The sequence below is a fragment of the Mauremys reevesii genome, linkage group 1 (genome assembly GCF_016161935.1).
Source record: "Mauremys reevesii isolate NIE-2019 linkage group 1, ASM1616193v1, whole genome shotgun sequence".
Taxonomy (NCBI): domain Eukaryota; kingdom Metazoa; phylum Chordata; order Testudines; family Geoemydidae; genus Mauremys; species Mauremys reevesii.
In genome coordinates, this window is record NC_052623.1 from 13,032,115 (window position 1) to 13,051,538 (window position 19,424).

General features: G+C 50.2%; 1 protein-coding gene across 11 annotated transcripts in view; it reads right to left on the reverse strand.

Moving 5' to 3' along the window:
• Positions 1 to 19,424, reverse strand: part of NUMA1 (nuclear mitotic apparatus protein 1) — a 69,303-nt gene that overhangs the window by 19,177 nt on the left and 30,702 nt on the right. For all 11 annotated transcript variants that reach the window (XM_039520947.1, XM_039520950.1, XM_039520949.1 and 8 more), the window contains 11 exons: positions 19,004 to 19,089; positions 15,019 to 15,098; positions 14,049 to 14,131; positions 12,667 to 12,747; positions 12,007 to 12,091; positions 10,737 to 10,866; positions 9,979 to 10,136; positions 8,227 to 8,344; positions 6,981 to 7,098; positions 2,268 to 2,408; positions 173 to 295 (listed from right to left, as the gene is read on the reverse strand). In XM_039520947.1, coding sequence (XP_039376881.1) covers positions 173 to 295; positions 2,268 to 2,408; positions 6,981 to 7,098; positions 8,227 to 8,344; positions 9,979 to 10,136; positions 10,737 to 10,866; positions 12,007 to 12,091; positions 12,667 to 12,747; positions 14,049 to 14,131; positions 15,019 to 15,098; positions 19,004 to 19,089 — 1,203 coding nt within the window. The remainder of the gene's footprint in view (positions 1 to 172; positions 296 to 2,267; positions 2,409 to 6,980; positions 7,099 to 8,226; positions 8,345 to 9,978; positions 10,137 to 10,736; positions 10,867 to 12,006; positions 12,092 to 12,666; positions 12,748 to 14,048; positions 14,132 to 15,018; positions 15,099 to 19,003; positions 19,090 to 19,424) is intronic.

The following is a 19,424-nucleotide window of genomic DNA, read 5'->3' on the forward strand; positions in this document are numbered from 1 at the left end:
CTGGCTACAGACACCATTTCAACAAGGGGCTGGTTATGAATCTCTATGTACAAACAGATTTAGGCAGGGCTTCCTGTGCTCTGCTTTCCTCAATAGATCAGGGCATTTTTCTGAAGTCCTCTGCACTTGCTTCCACTGTAGTTCCTTCTTTGACTTGTGCAAGAAGCCATACCTTCAGGATGTCCCCCATAACCTCTCCTTTCTCCTGCGTGGCACTCTCCCCCAGCCTTGTCAGCTGGTCTTCCAGCAGAGAGATCTTCCCCTGCAGAATCTCCATCTTCTCTTCCAAGCATTTCTGGGGAATAAGACACGAGAGTGAGGAAGGTAGCAAAAGTGGGAGGGGAACAATCAATCATAGAAACGTGGGGCTGGAAGGGACCTTGAGATGGTCATACAGTCTACCTCCCTGTCCAGAGGCAGAACCAAGTAAACCTGGAACATCCCTGGCAGGTGTCTGCCTAACCTGTTCTTACAAACCTCTAGTGATGGAGATTCCACAACCTCCCTTGGACGCCTGTTGCAGAACTGAACTCCCCTGAGAGTTAGGAAGATTTTCCTAAGCTCTAACCTAACTCTCCCTTGCTGCAGACCAAGCCTTGTCCTACCTTCAGTGGACAGGCAGAACAATTGATCACTGTCCTCTTTATACCAGCCCGTAATATACCAAGACTTATCAGGTCCCCACTCAGTTTAGTTTTCTCAAGGCCAGTTTTTTTAACCTTTCCTAATAGGTCGGGTTTTCTCAAGCCTCTGATCGTTTTTGTATCAGAGGGGTAGCCGTGTTAGTCTGGTTCTGTAGAAGCAGCAAAGAATCCTGTGGCACCTTATAGACTAACAGATGTTTTGCAGCATGAGCTTTCGTGGGTGAATACCCACTTCTTCGGATGCAAGCAGTGGAAATTTCCAGGGGCAGGTGTGTATATATAAGCCAGCAAGAAGCAGGCTAGAGATAACGAGGTTAGATCAATCAGGGAGGATGGGGCCCTGTTCCAGCAGCTGAGGTGTGAAAACCAAGGGAGGAGAAACTGGTTCTGTAATTGGCAAGCCATTCACAGTCTTTGTTTAGTCCTAAACTGATGGTGTTAAATTTGCAAATGAATTGGAGCTCAGCAGTTTCTCTCTGAGTCTGGTCCTTTTTGCTGCAGGATGGCCACCTTAAAATCTGCTATTGTGTGGCCAGGGAGGTTGAAGTGTTCTCCTACAGGTTTTTGTATATTGCCATTCCTAATGTCTGATTTGTGTCCATTTATCCTTTTCCTTAGAGACTGTCCAGTTTGGCCGATGTACATAGCAGAGGGGCATTGCTGGCATATGATGGCATATATTACATTGGTGGACGTGCAGGTGAATGAACCGGTGATGGTGTGGCTGATCTGGCCAAACTGGACAGTCTCTAAGGAAAAGGATAAATGGACACAAATCAGACATTAGGAATGGCAATATACAAAAACCTGTAGGAGAACACTTCAACCTCCCTGGCCACACAATAGCAGATTTTAAGGTGGCCATCCTCCAGCAAAAAAACTTTAGGACCAGACTCCAGAGAGAAACTGCTGAGCTCCAATTCATTTGCAAATTTAACACCATCAGTTTAGGACTAAACAAAGACTGTGAATGGCTTGCCAATTACAGAACCAGTTTCTCCTCCCTTGGTTTTCACACCTCAGCTGCTGGAACAGGGCCCCATCCTCCCTGATTGATCTAACCTCGTTATCTCTAGCCTGCTTCTTGCTGGCTTATATATACACACCTGCCCCTGGAAATTTCCACTGCTTGCATCCGAAGAAGTGGGTATTCACCCACGAAAGCTCATGCTGCAAAACATCTGTTAGTCTATAAGGTGCCACAGGATTCTTTGCTGCTTCTGATCGTTTTTGGTGCTTCTCTGGTCTCCACCTGCAGCGAGCGTCTAACCCGAGCTGATAACGCATCCTGCATCCTTGTCTGGCGCTCCAAGGCTCCTCTTCCTACTGCTGGGATTCCAGACCCCCACCCCCTTCACGCTCTGCACAGCTGACATCTTTTCTCAGCAGGACAGAAAGGACTCCTAGCTAACGCTACGCACAACTGCGTGCTGGTATTACTGCTGATCCATGCAAGGCACCCCTCCCTCAGAGAGACGCTGCCTCCACACTTCTCCTTAGCCCAGAGGACACCAGCTTGGTAATCAAGTTTGGCGTGCTGGGTCCTTCATCACCCACCCTGTAGGACTCCTGATGTAGAGGACTTGCCTGGTTCCGTCGGGCGTACCGCACAACGTTCCCTACCTTCTCGTGGAGGGTGGTGTGGAGCTCGGTCTCCAGGCGGGTTTGTTTCTCCCCCGACTCCATCAGTGCCGCACTGTGTTCCTCGGAGAGTTCGTTCAAAGCCTCTTGCAGCTGCATCAAGTGGCTGGCGAACTCCCGCAGCTGGACCAAAATGAAAGACGCCCAAACACCGCCTGGTTATCAAGGGCATGCAGAGCAGGTGTTCAGCTCAGCCTTCCTTTCACAAGAGCCATGCAGGGGATTGTTTCCTGTTCTCTGTATGCCCCCCGGCACTGCTGTATCCAGCAGCCTTGCACACGCTCGTTTATTCTCTCAATCCCACCGCGAGGGAGATCGTAGTGGTAGGATTTTATGTTTGTATTTTGTGTAATTTAGAATGAAAAATAAAAAATGAGATAACATAGCACGTATTAAATGTATTGAGGTATGATTTGATCATATTCTGCCAGCCACCCTTTCTGAATAGGGGAAAGGAATGGCCTAAGGGGCCATTGGTAGAGATGCATCATTTGTGTCTGGACTGATTTCAAGGCAGTAACAGACCTTTGAGGGTCACCATTTTGTTGCAGGTTTAGCATTTTGAAAGATGTAAAAGAATGCTGAGAGTGTTTTCTTTTGCATTGCAACTTGATGTTCCCGTTCAAAATTCTGGTGTGTGTGTGTGTGTGTGTGTGTGTGAGAGTGAGGAATGTGTGCGTTAAAAAATAAGGGTGAAGGCCACCGCTGAACCAGATGGTCTAGGAAAGAACCAGAGACAGACGCAAGGGCGCCAGGAGGCTGCAACACGCCCCTACTGAAAGGTCAGAGGAGGGCAGATTGACGACTCTAAAAAGGAGACGGGTACTTATCAATGGGGACAGGATAGCTGTGATCAAAACCAGCCTGGGGTAACTCCCTAAGGAACTTAATTAAAGAACACGATCAAGAATGAGAAGGACAATATAAGAAAACGAGCACTCGTCAAGCAACAATCGCTTACGGCATGACGGTGCAAAACTCATTGGTCCCAATGATGGAAAATCACTGTATAAACAGGGTGCCTTGCCATGAAACTTTGGGCTCATCCTGCCAAGGCTTCCCCAGAGCATCGTGTCACGACCGATGGAACCCGGCTCCCCCCTCTCCGTGATCAAGCTAGCTGGCCAACAGACTGAGCCGGACTCTGGACTGGTAACTATAACATCGACTGGCGGGAGAGAGAGAGAGAGAGAGGGAGAAAGTGTGTGCGTGTGTGTGTGTGTGTGTGTGTGATTGAATGCATATGCTAATTATTGTATTTTCAATAAAACGCGGCGTATTGCCTTTTCCCCTGAAAAAGATCGTGTGCTTCTCATAAGCATAACATTTTTATGGAGAACTGCGAAAGGGGGAAGACACACACTGTGATTGCTAGAAGGTTATACCATACGTATAAAGTGATCGATCACTGAGGTGTGCACAGCCCCGGTCGAAAAAGTGCTGGGCAATAGGGGTAGGATTAGAATCCTCACTCCAACCCATCTGTTGGGGAAAACTATACAAATAAAATATACACAAATGGCCATAATTAGAGTCCTCGCTCCTACCCGTTTGTCGGGGGGAAATTGCATAGGTGAATATACCCTGGGTCGTAGCAGGATCGAGCCCAAAAGGTAGGGCTTAGTGTTTCCCCATCCTGCTCTGTGTTTTCAGTGGGTACAGACTTCTGTGTTTTGTAAGTCCCAGCACGAGCGTAGGCACAAAAAAGTAAAGGTAAAAGAAATTCATGAAGAAATATGTTTAGGCGAAAGGAGTCCCCTAAAAACAAAGCTAAAAAAGAGCAGAAAAAATTGCCATTCATACAGGAAATGACTCCTTTTAAGACAATTTTGCAAAAGTTTGGGCGCAGTCCACGGACTGAACAAGCATTACCCCATGTCCATACTGGAGCTGATTTGGAAGATAGGTTGGCAAAATATCTGTTGGTCTACAGGCCATCAGCCCCGATAAAGAGACTTGGCTGTAATCTGGCTATTGTGGGAAGCACGCAATGAGGCATTTCTTCGCTTGGCTAGCTGCCAGGAGGGGAACGCCGCACTGCATGAGAAACTCAGTGTATCTGAACAAAAAACTAATAAATAATAAATACTGGCCACTGGGGTCCAAGGCCAGTTAGACATTCTCAAAAATACCCCAAAAGAAGTTAAAATAAAAGAGGGAATTATCTACAACCAAAAAACAAGTGTAACGAGATCAGTATTAGCCACAGTTTAAAGACCGGGAATGGAGGTGCAGGATAGTTTAAGTCACTCAGGAAGCGGGTGGCAGAGCTGGTAACTCTCTTACATAAGAACAGCCGTACCGGGTCAGACCAAAGGTCTATCTAGCTCAGTATCCTGTCTACCGACAGTGGCCAATGCCAGGTGCCCCAGAGGGAGTGAACCTAACAGGCAATGATCAAGTGATCTCTCTCCTGCCATCCATCTCCACCCTCTGACAAACAGAGGCCAGGGACACCATTCCTTACCCATCCTGGCTAACAGCCATTAATGGACTTAACCACCAAGAATTTATCCAGTTCCCTTTTAAATGCTGTTATAGTCCTAGCCTTCACAACCTCCTCAGGCAAGGCGTTCCACAAGTCGACTGTGCGCTGCGTGAAGAAGAACTTCCTTTTATTTGTTTTAAACCTGCTGCCCATTAATTTCATTTGGTGACTTCTAGTTCTTGTATTATGGGAATAAGTAAACAATTTTTCCTTACCCACTTTCTCAACATCATTCATGATTTTATATACCTCTATCATATCCCCCCCTTAGTCTCCTCTTTTCCAAGCTGAAGAGTCCTAGCCTCTTTAATCTTTCCTCATATGGGACCCTCTCCAAACCCCTAATCATTTTAGTTGCCCTTTTCTGAACCTTTTCTAATGCCAGTATATCTTTTTTGAGGTGAGGAGACCACATCTGTACGCAGTATTCGAAATGTGAGCGTACCATCAATTTATATAAGGGCAATAATATATTCTCAGTCTTATTCTCTATCCCTTTTTTAATTATTCCTAACATCCTGTTTGCTTTTTTGATCGCCTCTGCACACTGCGTGGACATCTTCAGAGAACTATCCACGATGACTCCAAGATCTTTTTCCTGATTTGCTGTAGCTATATTAACCCCAACTATACATACAATATGGTGGGGGCTATTTTTTCCAATGTGCATTACTTTACATTAATCCACATTAAATTTAATTTGCCAATTTGTTGCCCAATCACTTAGTATGGTGAGATCTTTTTGAAGTTCTTCACAATCTGCTTTGGTCTTAACTATCTTGAGCAGTTTAGTATCATCTGTAAACTTTGCCACCTCACTGTTTACCCCTTTCTCCAGATCATTTATGAAGAAGTTGAATAGGATTGGTCCTAGGACTGACCCTTGGGGAACACCACTAGTTACCCCTCTCCATTTTGAGAATTTACCATTAATTCCTACCCTTTGTTCCCTGTCCTTTAACCAGTTCTCAATCCATGAAAGGACCTTCCCTTTTATCCCATGACAGCTTAATTTACGTAAGAGCCTTTGGTGGGGGACCTTGTCAAAGGCTTTCTGGAAATCTAAGTACACTATGTCCACTGGATCCCCCTTGTCCACATGTTTGTTGACCCCTTCAAAGAACTCTAATAGATTAGTAAGACACGATTTCCCTTTACAGAAACCATGGTGACTATTGCTCAACAGTTTATGTTTTTCTGTGTGTCTGACAATTTTATTCTTAAATATTGTTTTGACTAATTTGCCCGGTACCGACATTAGACTTACCGGTCTGTAATTGCCGGGATCACCTCTAGAGCCCTTTTTAAATATTGGCGTTACATTAACTAACTTCCAGTCACTGGGTACAGAAGCTGATTTAAAGGACAGGTTACAAACCTTAGTTAATAGTTCTGCAACTTCACATTTGAGTTCTTTCAGAACTCTTGGGTGAATGCCATCTGGTCCCGGTGACTTGTTAATGTTGAGTTTATCAAATAATTCCAAAACCGCCTCTAGATACACTTCAATCTGTGACAGTTCCTCAGATCTGTCACCTACAAAGGATGGCTCAAGTTTGGGAATCTCCCTAACATCCTCAGCCGTGAAGACTGAAGCAAAGAATCCATTTAGTTTCTCCGCAATGACTTTATCGTCTTTAAGCGCTCCTTTTGTATCTCGATCATCAAGGGGCCCCACTGGTTGTTTAGCAGGCTTCCTGCTCCTGATGTACTTAAACATTTTATCATCATCTTTGGAGTTTTTGGCTAGCCATTCTTCAAACTCCTCTTTGGCTTTTCTTATTACACTCTTGCACTTAATTTGGCAGTGTTTGTGCTCCTTTCTATTTGAATCCCAGTCCAGGGCTTTACCATCACCAGACCCTTCTTTCCCATCGCATCACAACACCCGGCCCACGCTCTTCCCCGAACACATCATTACGGAGGGGTCAGCTGAATGCAACCTACGCTGCCAACCCTTACTTACTCACAAGAACCTTTTATAAAAAGAAGCCGAACGGCAAAGCATCCAGTACCCGCAGATTCAAATGAAGTACGGCAAATTCACTCTCAAACAGACATCACTGTCAGGGCAAGGTCAGGCCTGGTATAAAACTAGCCATTATAAATGCAGTTACAGTACGGGTGCAAAGCTGTTGCTGATGCTACTCGTGCTCTGACCGCAATGGTTTGTACCATTACCGGGGGGAAGAAGGGGTGCCCCGTACCTTGAATGAGAGGTCCCCATTCTCCTCGGACAGCTGGTTGATTTTTCGGTCCATCTGGCCTTTTTCAGTCTTCAGGTCCTGACACTGCTTTAGGGCCTCATGCAAACGCAGGATCAAGCTGTGGGAGAGGAGATGGCATTACACTGTCTGCCTAGCGGAAGAGCGGCTTGAGAGAGGAGCTGGGAAGCTGCTCTCAAAGACAGAGTCATCTTAATCCTCCTGAGGACGCTGATGGGGAAACGAGGCACATCCCGTATTCTCTTGGCACCTCAATGTCACAATAAAAAGGTCACAGCCTGGTTTAGGATTCGGAGTTCCCGTCTCCCAGCCCCACAGCCAGACTATGCCGGCCACCAAGTCTAGAATAGCGATAGGGCAAAGCAAAAGTCAATTTTCAGACCTCCATGGAACGTATCACATCTACTCTGAAGGGGAAGCTTAGAGGCTGCTGCAGGATTCCACCTGGTAGACATCCCGGCAGGGATCACCCTTTCCAGGCTGAAGCAAGACAGATTTCTCCATTACTTCCTCAGCCTACATGTGCCACTGCAGAGTGAGCAACTTCTGCCAGGACTTCAGAGATAAGGCAGCATGCCAGGGAGTCTGGGAACACTAGCCTTCTCTCCCTCTCTCTGGTCACCCTGGATGGATGGGGCATGTCCCGCGAAGGGAGAGGTGCTGTTCATGGAACCGAGATTCACTCCCTAGAGCCAGAACTGGGGTAAGTCAACACCAATTTACACCCGCTGGGGAGCTGCTGCACGATCTTTGAGGACCAGTTTTCCGGCAGGACAGGAGGACAACAGTAGTCTTGGGGTTTGGCGAGTACCCAGGTCCTCCCCACAGAGCCAGCGCGAGTCTGATTACAACACATGTATGCGTGGGTGCTCACAGGCAGTCCAAGGAACAGAGACACTAAAAATACACAGTGGCAGAGATCCACCTCCTCTCTGGTATCAGAGAGATTACAATAGAGCCCACAGACTCCAACAATATGGACTGCAGCCTCTAAGGTACTTCTATGGGCCTGTATTATCCCAGAATCTCAGGGTTGGAAGGGACCCCAGGAGGCCATCTAGTCCAGCCCCCTGCTCAAAGCAGGACCAATCCCCATAGCAGAGGATGCAGAGTAGGGTGTCAGGCAACGTTTTCTAATCACTCTTGGCCCATGCATTACGTAAATGACGGGTAACACCTATCTGAAGGACCCACAAGCCCTGGAAAGAAGCTACTTCGGAGGAGTTACCTTTCATTCTTCTCCCGCAGCTCTTCCAGCTGCTTTGGCTCCAGCTGATCAGCAGCTTGTCTCTCATTGAGAAGAGTCAGGCGGTCGATCCGTTGCTGCATCATGGTGATTTGAGTCTCTGGGGAGGAGGAAGAGAAGCAGCTGTTACTAGCCAGCTGGAAGCCTAAACGACAAACTGGACCTTAGTCCACTTCCTAATGGGTGAGCATCCACACCACAAAAGCCATCCCAGCCAGCACTGATCATACCAGGAGACTCGAGTGTGGCCTGCAGCTGCTACTTGACTCCCATACCCAGGAGGAGTCGGATGACTCGTATGGCTGTGCTGGATGGAGCAGCTTTTCGTTGCTGGTAGCCAACAGAGAAAGCAGCCAAGAGACTGAGCTCATTTCAAATACAGGCGGTGCAGTGTCGCCTATTTGCTCTGGTCAGAACTTGGACGGGGAGAACCTGCATGTGACCACTGGATCCTTGAGACCAACCGGCAGAGGGCACAGGGTTTTTACCGGGATCCCCTGGGTCAGATATATGCATAACAGCTCACCAACAGGTGGCATGTGAGGTCTTTATGGATAATATTTAAGGAGTTATGTATCTACACTAGAAAGTACGTTTTTAATCCTGGAGTTAAGACAGGCCACCAGGAGGTGATAAACCTCAGCCAGGTTTTTTTCAGCTAGGAGGCAACAGTTGCTTATCTCTGTGTCCGGCCATGTGCACACTGTAGGCCTTACAACGGAGGTCTGTTTGCATACTAAGCCGGATACCAGTCTAACAATTGCAAATCCAAGAAAAAACCCCCAATGAGCGGGTGTTGTGCTGTTTGTGACTAAAGACAAAGGATCGTTAGGGTCTATCGGGGGATGCAAAGAGACACAGGATCCTCTACCTAGCAGGCAAACTGTTAGTGTGTTTGCTTCATGAAAAGGGAGTCCCAACCAGCCAGGCTGTACAACACTGCAAGGATTTGGGGATGAGCTATATTTTGTTAATTAACTGGATATCCTTATAGTTAAGTCTACGCTCTAGAATGCATGTTCTGATTTATTTTATACGTAAATCATTTGTTTCTAATACTTCCACTTGCTACTGGCTTGAATCTCCATGCTTTGTTAAAACAAATGTATACTTGATTTCACTAGAAATCGGTGTGTTACGTGGAGTGGTGATCGGAGGTGCACTTTGGAAGCAGAAAACTGTAAATACTGCGAGTATCTAGTGGAGCAAGGGCTGGGGAAACGCTCAGAGGGCTCCAGTGCGCCTCTCGCTAACCTGCAAAGTGACAGTGGGGCCTGCAGTGCCTAGATAATGCTAGTGCTGCCTGTGGAACTGAAAAGCTGACTTACAGACAGGCTTCCTCACACTAAGGGCAGGTGGTAGCAAGGTGCCTCGCAACGTCGGGTACCCCAGGAAGCGTCGCACCAAACCCTCTCCAATACATGCCTGCTCCACTGGCCATACTGATTGTCTGCATAGGCAAGTTCAATGCAGTCCTTGGGCTCCTGACAAATAGCCAGCACCACTGGAGGCCCTGCTCCTGGAACAGACAGTGCAGCCACCATGTACAGAAAGGGACTGGGTAGCTCTCTAGGGCTCCCTTCCAACACTGGAGAGCAGAGATGCCCAAGACCTGCAAGCCTTCAGCCTCCAACAAGACAGACCCACTGCACCAACACCGTGGGCTTGGCCGTACTTGCAGCAGGCAGGGGGTGCACATACACGATTCCCCAGATCACGCCAATAGCTACTGACCCTTCTCTGTGATGAGTTTGCGGTTCTCTGTCAGTTCCAGCTCCAGCTCATCCCGGTTTTCCCTCTCGTCTGCCAGCTGCTTCTTCAGCCGTCTCAGCTGGAACTGCGGGGTCTGCATGATGTCACCCATGGGGGAGGCAGGCGAGCCAGGAAGGAAGCTGAAAAGAAAGCACCAGCCACACAACACATGATACCACAGGCCAGAGAAGGTGGAGCAGTCACCTCACACTTACTGCTTAGCAGAATCTCAGACCTGTTATGGTAACAACATCTAGCGCAGTGACCACTTAATGCTGGGCACCACTGTGAAAAGGAGGACCCTTACTTCAGTCCCACTCACTGAACGGGGCTCAGGCCTGGGGCGGGTGCAGAAATACCTTCCATTCCAGGACCAAGTCCCTTCAATCTCCCTTTATACTGCAGGTCAGAGCCACCAAGGTGTGAGGGATTTTAGTTTAGTTCTCTGATCTCTGCTGCTCTCCCAGCCTTTCACAAGATGCTGGAGACTGGCCTTTGCTTCAGGGGGATGTGCTTTGTTTACTGGCGATCAGCGACAGGACACTGGGCTAAACAGACCAGTGGTTTGAGCTGATCTGACAATTACTGTGCTGAATAGATGTTTGCAATAGGAAAGGCCCAAGTCTCAGGAAGGAGTTTTTAATCTGCTGAGCACTCACCCTGCCCTAGGACCCAAGGATGCTGTTAAAGCCGGGCTCCCCCCCTGAAAGCCGGGCTCCCCAGGAAGGCTGAGAACATACTTGTTCATGCTGGATGAGGAGGCGATCTTCTGCAGCTCCAGGAAGCGCACCTCTCGCTTGTGCTGGCGGGAGAACACGGGGGACTGCTCCTCGGAACTGGTGCTAGAGATGCTGGAGGATGAAAGTGGCACTGGGGAGAGCAAACATGAGACCCTGAGTTGCCTGCTGTAGTGCCAGAGGGGACGGCTTCTAGGCATAAAGCCTCAGGTTTGAAATACCTACGTTTCTAGGAACACAGGTCAGCCCAGCCCTTCATCCTTCCAAACAGGTTACTGTGGGGTATCCAGATAAGGCCTTAAACCCCTCCTCCCCACGAGGTCTTGCTGCTCTACATGGGAATCCAAGAGTAAGGGGTTCACCCTGCCTACTTTGGTGGCTGAGGCAAAACGTCCCCTTCCCCCACAGCTGTGCTGCGGGCATCCTGCCTGGCCACCTCCCCAGAGGTAGCTGCCTTTTAGACGCACTATATGTTGTGCCATTTGCGAAACAGTTGGGATCCACCAGAATGTGAGGTGCCCATGCAGAATAGCCTATTCTTTTCAGAGCCAGCCAGAGACCAAGCGCTTAGCCGCGTCAACAATTTCTGTAATCGCCTGTTATTGTGGCAGCCAAGAGCTCTGGTTTTGGAAATACAGACAGTGCCACTTCTCTGAAGATTTGGTAGCTGTGGCCTGCGCTGTTGCAGCACAAGGAGAGAGAGACTCCCTGAGAAGAAAGGCCCCGTAGAAGCATTATACATCAGTGCAAGATCCCGGAGAAGGAGGGGTCACTAGTACAGAGCGCATACATGGAGTCGTGCCTGTGCGTGGCAGCCCCTGCCATCTCAGGGCTCCGTCTTGCGTCACGGGCTTGCATCAGAAGCATTTGGGGAAGTCTGCACTGCTGCTACTTTACTCTTGAACTGCAGCAGCTGGTCAGTTTCAGCACTTCAGTTTTCATGCTGCTAGAAAACGTTTCCCTTACTGACTAGAAGCAACAGTATTAACAGTAGAGGAGGACGGTGACAAAGGCTTGGGACATTCAGGAACGGTTTTTGCTGCTATCGTCATCAAGGCCAATCACTTTCTATTAACCTTCAGACTTAGTGAGGCTCTGGAGATGGGCCAGCATGGTGTTGACATCACGTCCAATGACTACTGCCCCTTACCCAGAGCTTGGCCACTTATTTAGGTTTGGTGCCAGCAGTGCATGCTACTTTGGGTTATAGGACTCCATCCAAGCCAGCCTGAATGATTCATTGCTTTTAACCTTTCGTCCACAAAGCACTCACCTTTCTTCTGCAGGAAGAGCTCCAGGTTCTCATTCAGGCTCTCTTCATTGTCAAGCACAAACTTGAGGACCGTGGCCAGCTCAGCCTACGACACAGACCCACCAGTGTTAGCAGATATGCTGCAGCCGCAGCCCCTGGCCTCAACAGGAGCAGCTGTTGCTTAGCGACGGTGCAAGCACTGGGAAGGCAGTTCAGTAGGACGCCAGCTCCCCGTACCCCAATCTGTCATGCTGGGAAGGGGAAAGTATTGGGGAGCTGACACTGTGACCCAGAAGTTAAAGCCTGGTCCAATCTGAGGGGTGTTTCTCTGTGCATTGAAACACAGAGTCCATATCCAAGTCTACCCACCAGCAGCAGGGGTTTGTGGATCCACTGGAAGGGGAGAAGGAGAAAGATTCCTCCTTTGAGACCATCCGTCTCAACACCTTAGTGAGGCAGGTCATTATTAGCCCCATTTTCCAGAAGATGGAACCAAGGTGAAGTGACTCACCCAAGGGCACACTGCAACTCAGTGGCAGAGATGGGCCTAGAACCCCAAGCCTTAGCCACAAGGCCACCCTTCTCGGGGAGAACCCAACCGGGAACCAGACTGCAGCAGAGGAAGGGGGACATCGTGCAAAAGCCTACAGCAGGAGTCTGAATGCAGCTGGCGAGGGCTACCTGGATTTTGTATTCAAATTCGTTCCAGTCCCTGGGGCTTTTGGTGCTCATGGAGGCGTGGTACAGGAGCAGCATGGTCACCTGGAAACAGACACTGCAGCGTCACAAAGGGGAAACAGGCCTCACAAATCACACATCCAAATGCAGAGTCACTCCACTATCCCAGCAGTACTACCTCGCTGCCTTTACTAGGCTGCTGGGAGAGGTGTCTGGAGACACCAGAGATATGCCAGATACACTCACCCCTTTGCTCAGGGGCATCTGGCAGGATCCCCTGCCCCGAGTTCTCAACCCCGCTAAGATTCTTACCCCAAGCGCTCTTGAACAAGGGGCAGGTTGAGATGCCCTTCACAGAGTGGCTCTGGGAGGGGAAGGAAATACTAAGCTGTTCCTCTCCAACCAGGAACTCCCCAGTGCATGGGAACCTCCACCTTGCACTCTGTACCCCTTGGAGTGCAGACCTTCTTCAGGGAGCTACTGGGTCTGTGTGGTGGGGCAGCTGCCCCACCCCCACGTGAGAGGGGGCTAGAGTAAGCCAGAGAAGCTGCACAGGCTGGCAGCCAATTAAAAAAGGGCTTACTGAGAGCCAATCAGGGCCAAGAGTAGAGCCAGCCAATGAGGGTTAGGCTGGGCCATATAAAAAGGCTGCCCAGACTAGCAGCAGGTAGTCTCTCCCAGACCTTCAGAGGGGAAGGTCTGTCTCCTGAGTGAGGAGACCAGCATCTGGGACAGCGCAGTGCCGGCTCGGCTCGGGGGAGTAGAAGGGAACTCCAGCCCACTACCTGGGGGCCAAAGGGGAAGCAGCCCAGGGAGAGAGGCGCACAAAGGGAGACAAGGAGGGCAGGAAGGCTGCCACCAAAGGGTCCCTGGGTCGGGACCCAGAGTAGAGGGTGGGCCTGGGTCCCCACCTTCCCCCTTGCACAAACACCCAGCCAGTGGATGTGGTGAGAGTGGACTGCACCAGACCCCTGACTCTAGGGGTTAGACTTTGGGGTGTGGTTGACCACGGTAGCTGGGGTGCAGAGAAGGACTGCTAATAACACCAGACCCCCGGAAGGGGGTGAGACTGGAGCAGTGGGCACTGCCGGAGGGCCGTGTCCTGAAGGGGACGCCGCAGGGCAGGAAGCAACGTGGGTCCAGACAACGGGAAAGGAGCAGAGGACGGACAGGACACCACCAGCAGAGGGCGCTCCTCCAAGGACTGAGCTAATTCCCGGAGTCACCAGTGGGAGGCGCCATGGTGGTGAGTCCCAACACTGTTACAGTCCCCGTTAGGACCAAGTTTAGATAAGATGGCTGTGACACGGAAGGTCCAGGAAGACTTGCCATCCCCGGATAGGCCTGTCTTTACTGAGTGCTGGTCCAGGTGCAAAGACAGGTACCTTGGCCAGCTCCAGCTCCTCTCCCTCTAAGAGTTTCGGTATGGACACAGGGCTTTCCATGGTTGACTTGTGCTTGCAGTGCTCTGCAACGAGAATCCAGAGAGTTCTAGACACACATCTTTGCACTGACCCCTGGGGGATGGACTAGCCTGGACCTCAGGGTCTCCTCCCTCATCTTCCATTTCCAACGCCATTGTGGGCCAACCTCCCATCCTAACCCCTACTTACCCGCCATTAGAGCGAGGGGCAGCGAAAACAAGACACCACTGATCTGAAACCCAGGGAGAAGGGAATCTCTGCCTTCGCTCCATAGGTCACGTGAAACATGGCGGCAGGCTCACTGACAGAGCCAGGCCTCCTATCTATAGGCACGGTAACTCAGCCATCCCCTGCCAAAAATCCCTCTGCTACACCCTTTAGTGTGCTTCCTGCAACCCACTCCTCCAATTAAACTCCCCCGGCACCACCTTTGGGATCCCTCTGTTCCCTTTAGTCTTCTACCACTAGCTCCCTGCAAACCATCATCTCTCAGCTCAGTCCCCACGTCCCCTGGGGAGATTCTGCTCAGCAGCTAGCCGGCTCGGGGTTTCCAGCTGGGTCTGGCTGAGGCACAAGGCGTCACGGACATGTCCCAAAGGTCCAGCCAATCAGTGGGTCAGGTGGCATTAGAAAACCAAACATTAGCAGCTCGTGTTTGGCACCGGCCATTGGAGCACAGCATCACCCTCGTCCCTGGAAGCCTGCCCAGCAGGATGCTTCTAGGGTGCTCGTTTGCAGGTGCCCCCAAGAAGCACTGCTGCTCGACGCCATGGATTCAGGGTAGCACTACTTACATCCAAGGGATCTAGGCTAAATTGATGACCCTGAGCCTGACCTATTCTACCTAGAACCACCTGGAATTAGGCCACAACTCCGGGGGTGGAACGCGCAGGGGAGTCGGTGAGCTCAGACCCAGCTGCGAGATTCTTACTCTGGAGAAAGCTCCGGATGAACTCGATCCTCTCCGGCAGGGGCTGCTGCAGAACAGACTGTCCCTCCTCAGAGCCATGGCTGGAAGAGAGCACACGGGTTACTCTGATACTGCTGCTTGTACAGGGCGTGTTGCTTTATTACAGACAGGCCGGCTGCTAGGCAAGACCACAAGCCTAGCCGGTTTCCTGTGCCAGCTCGAGTCACAAGCCCAGCCAAGATCGGAGAGTCCCCGTAAGGACTGGGGGAGTGCACCCACTTCATGCCGGTTACAGACCCTGACAAGAATGGCTGCAGCCCCTTACCACCTGCACGAAACACAAACGCTTCTCCACCGCCACCCCAGATTCCAACTAGGTCCCACTGGTAAACACAGACCCGCCCCTCCCTGTTTGTGCGGGAGCTTGACATTCACGTGGTTTTGTTTATTTCCTTATTTGTGACCCAGCCCGACAGCACAGCTCTGGGAATTAACGTTACTGCTGTGGACTAGCCAGCAGAGGGAGCTCTCAAATATACATGTCTCCACTAAATGAATTACGTCGTGCATTTAAAGCGTGCACCCCACCCCCTCAGCTCTTTCTAACCTGGTGGGAAGCAGCTTGCCGATTAGAACCATTTGGACGCAGCTCCACAATAGGACCTAGTGTGGAAAGTGCCTCTTGCTACCTGGAAAGCTTTGGAAATGTCTCCATTTGTGGTACAGCTCTGCTAGAATGGCTCAGAGCTTGTCACAAGGGTCTGACCATTCTGGTGCTTTAAAGGAGGTTTATGTTAGGAACCCAAACATGAACAGATTACAGGCCAAATTCTGCCATGGAAATGCACCTGCATACACCAGGAGGTGCCAGTGGAGATGCACTCTTACACCAAGCCTGCATTCAGTCTTAGATAGCTGCATTTAAAAGCTGCACCACATTTTTAAGAAGGGGAATTGAGAGTTAACTGCCAAGGCCCAGTTCAAGATGCCACGTTTCCCCTACAAGAGCCGATTGCATTAGCTCATGCGCGAATTGCTCACATGTCTGCAACCCTTCCTAGGATGTCAGACAAGCCTGACACCCTCTGCCCTTGCAGAGGAAACCCAAGGTCCTTGAACTCAGCGGCTTGGCCGGCAGTGAAACAGAATGTTGGATGCTGATTTTGCGTTTGGAATTTTGTAATCTGCATGTGGAGCATCAGCACTCTGGGATTTTCAAACCAGTCTCCTCCTACTTCAGAGAGTTCACCTGCAGATCAGCAGGTCCCACAACACCTTCCCTACAGCCTCCCTTTATGATCCTGGGTCCTGTGCTACCGCCAAGCCCAGTCGGCACATACAGCCCATGCTCCTCGGGCCGCTCCTCTGTTAATCTGAGTTAGAGATGAAGGAGATTAACCAGGGCTGACTAAATATATCCCCCTGCAGGCAGCTCCTTCCTCCACACACCCCTGACACAATCAGATCCCAGCTCAAGAGCGGGCTCTCCTTACGCAGTATGAGAGATAATTATAGATCACAGGCTTCCACCAAGACTCCTGAAGGAAGGATTTGAAATGCAGTGTGATGTCTGAATGTGAGTGAGTCTCGCTACACCCTCTCCTACCAGGGCCTCCTTTTCTAGTTCAATAATTACACAGAACTAAATCCTGGAGCATGCTCAGTTCTACCACTTCAGCTTCCATTATGTTTGACCCCATCACCCCAACTCGCAGCCAATAAACATTGCTCCCAAAAGAGCTACTCCTACAAAGCCATTCCCCAGAGTAACCCCACGTCCTCCCCCAGGTCTCTGCACTCCTCACTTACGGAAATGAATACAGAGCCCTTTGCGATATGGGGGTGGGGGGAAGATTTATCAATCCTGCAGATACACAGAAGCAAGCCTGGCATTCCCTGGGGGCAGCAGTGCTGGAGAACTGCCTCACCACTGCCAGGGCTCCCTTCCATGCAGCATTGACAGGGGAGCTCCCAGCCTTGGAATGGTGCCGCTCAGAGCAAGAAGTGTCTATGGGACCCGGCACCTATTTACTGCACAGAGCTGTCCTGTGCGATGCCAGCAAGCAGGAGGAGCTGAGCAGCTTTGACACCTGAAAGGTCTGAGGCCTTTTTCTGCAGCCACATTAGGACAGCGGCAACCATCAGCTAAGAAGCAGAAAGTCACATCCTCACATTCCATCTAAACTGCATCAAACCAATGTCATATCGGGCTGCTGAGAAGGCTCCTGTTCTAATACCCACCACCGCCAGATAAAGAAACAGAAACTGTCTGGCAAGGAATCACTTCCCAACAGCTGTGGTTGTGAAATGTGTAGTTTATTGTTTTGCCTTTATGGTTCCTATTTCTCTATTGTTTGTCTGTCTGGTTCTTTGATTGTCTGTTGCATAGTTAATTTTGCAAGATTTAACTCAACTAACGTGGTGGGGGTATGAGTGAGGAAAGAATAGTTTCACAGTATTTTAGGAGTGGACAAAGAATTCTGTTGTACTTCGGTTCAGGTAGAGCTAAGCAGGACTCAAGTTTCACTATATCAACTGGGGTCCAAAAGGAAGTTCTTCGGGAACCAATTCCAGGGCACAGCCCAAGATCAGAGCTGCCAGACCTCAACGCCCTGCCATGCAGAAGCTGGAGGAGCCCCAGAGAACCTGCCTGGCCCCCAGGAAAAGTTCAGCTGCCTTAGTAGTGGTGAGCACTGTATGCTTAGTGTGTGTATTCTGTTTTGGTAACTGTTAATAAATAGAGGTTAAGAATATTACTGGGTAAAAGCTCTTTCACTGGCAAACGGCCCTGCAAACCTGGGGAAGTTTAGGTCCTGAGCCCTAGGAACCGGGTAAAGGTGGGTGCCTTTTGCTCGGAGCCCTAGGAACGGGGAAAGGTTGGGGATGCCAAACTTCGCAGGCTTACGCCTTGAGCGCACGGAAGGGTAAAGGAGGAGTGCCCTTATGGGGGAAACACACCCCCATTAGCCCTTCAGAGCCAACAGCTACAGGAGGGTGAGCTGGACTCTATTGTGGATGGTGCATCATTAGAGGAGCTCCCAGAGTTCCCACTGCAGGACCAAATTCTGTCCTGGGTTACACCTGATGAAGGCAACTGAGCTGCACAGGTGTCACGGTAGGCAGGATTTGGCCAGCAGAACCTTAACTACAGAGCACAGTGTCTGAGAAAGAACGAACCCTGCTTGATTCCAGGGGAGCCTGCAGGGCTGCCAGTTAGAAAAACCACCTTTGCCTCCGTTTGCCGTGTTGGTGGAGCTGTGTCGATCACACTCTAGGACAAAGGGGGGGTTAGTGCGTTACGGATTGTTGTAATGAGCCATAAATCCAGTGCCTTTATGGAGTCCATCATGTTTAGTGTCTAGCAAAGTTTGGAATTTAAAGTCCCAGGCTCGCCCGCTGAAGGCGTTGTGCAGGTTTTCCCTTGCGGGAGGAGTAAGAAGTCCCGCATGGAGCGATCGTTTTGTGAAAAGCGTACACCAAGAGGATTGATGCTGACGTACTGGAGGCACAGTCGGTACCGAGCACCTCTCCAACCCCCCGGGTCGTTCTGCTTCCCAGGACAGAACTGCATTTTCACAGGGGTCGTCAGCACGGCGACAGACTCCATTTTAGAGGGGACTGGATTTGTAATAACCTAAGGAACCAAGGTGCAGGGGATTCAAACTCTCCCGTGGTGGGGGAGGTACTTCAGTGCTGGGGCAGCCGGAATTGCAACCAGAAAAAACTCCTGTGAATGAAAAGCCAACAGGCAGCAGAAGGAGGGACTTGAGAGCACATTGCACAAAGGAACCAGGGTACCAGCCACACCTTTCCCATCAGACCTCCAGGGACTCTCCCTAATACTCCCCAGCTGAGAGGCAGGCTCGGGACCCACCGCCCTTCCCCATGGCAGATAGGCTTAGTGCTCAGATATTACGGTGATGGGTGGCAGCCTAAAACCCTCTAATTCTTGGCCAGAGACCAGCAAGGCAGTTCGAAGGGAAACTCTGTAGTTGCTTCTACTCACACTTTGTCGATGATCTTGAGGAAGACGCTGCAGTCCCGGAGCTGTGACAGAGCACTCAGGGGATTGTCGACCTTCAGGCTGTTCACCTGGGGACAGGACAGGACAGGACAGTCAAAAACTAGGAACCTACTAGCAAGCACGTCGCCCAGCTCTGCCAGTGACTGACTTGGGTGACCTTGGCCTTGAAAGCTTAGATTCTAGGGCAGGAGCTGGTCCAATTCAAGCCTGAATCTGGATGTCCAATACGACTCCTGCACCCTGTGACAAGACAGTCACACAGCCAAAGACAAGACACTCACATGGGACTCATTCATAACGCGTTTCCCCGGAGATGCTCAGAGGCAGCATAAAGTCTGCCAAGGACCTTCTGCCTCATTTACAGCTAGACTGACCGGAGAGAGTCGTGTCAGTTGCACAGTTA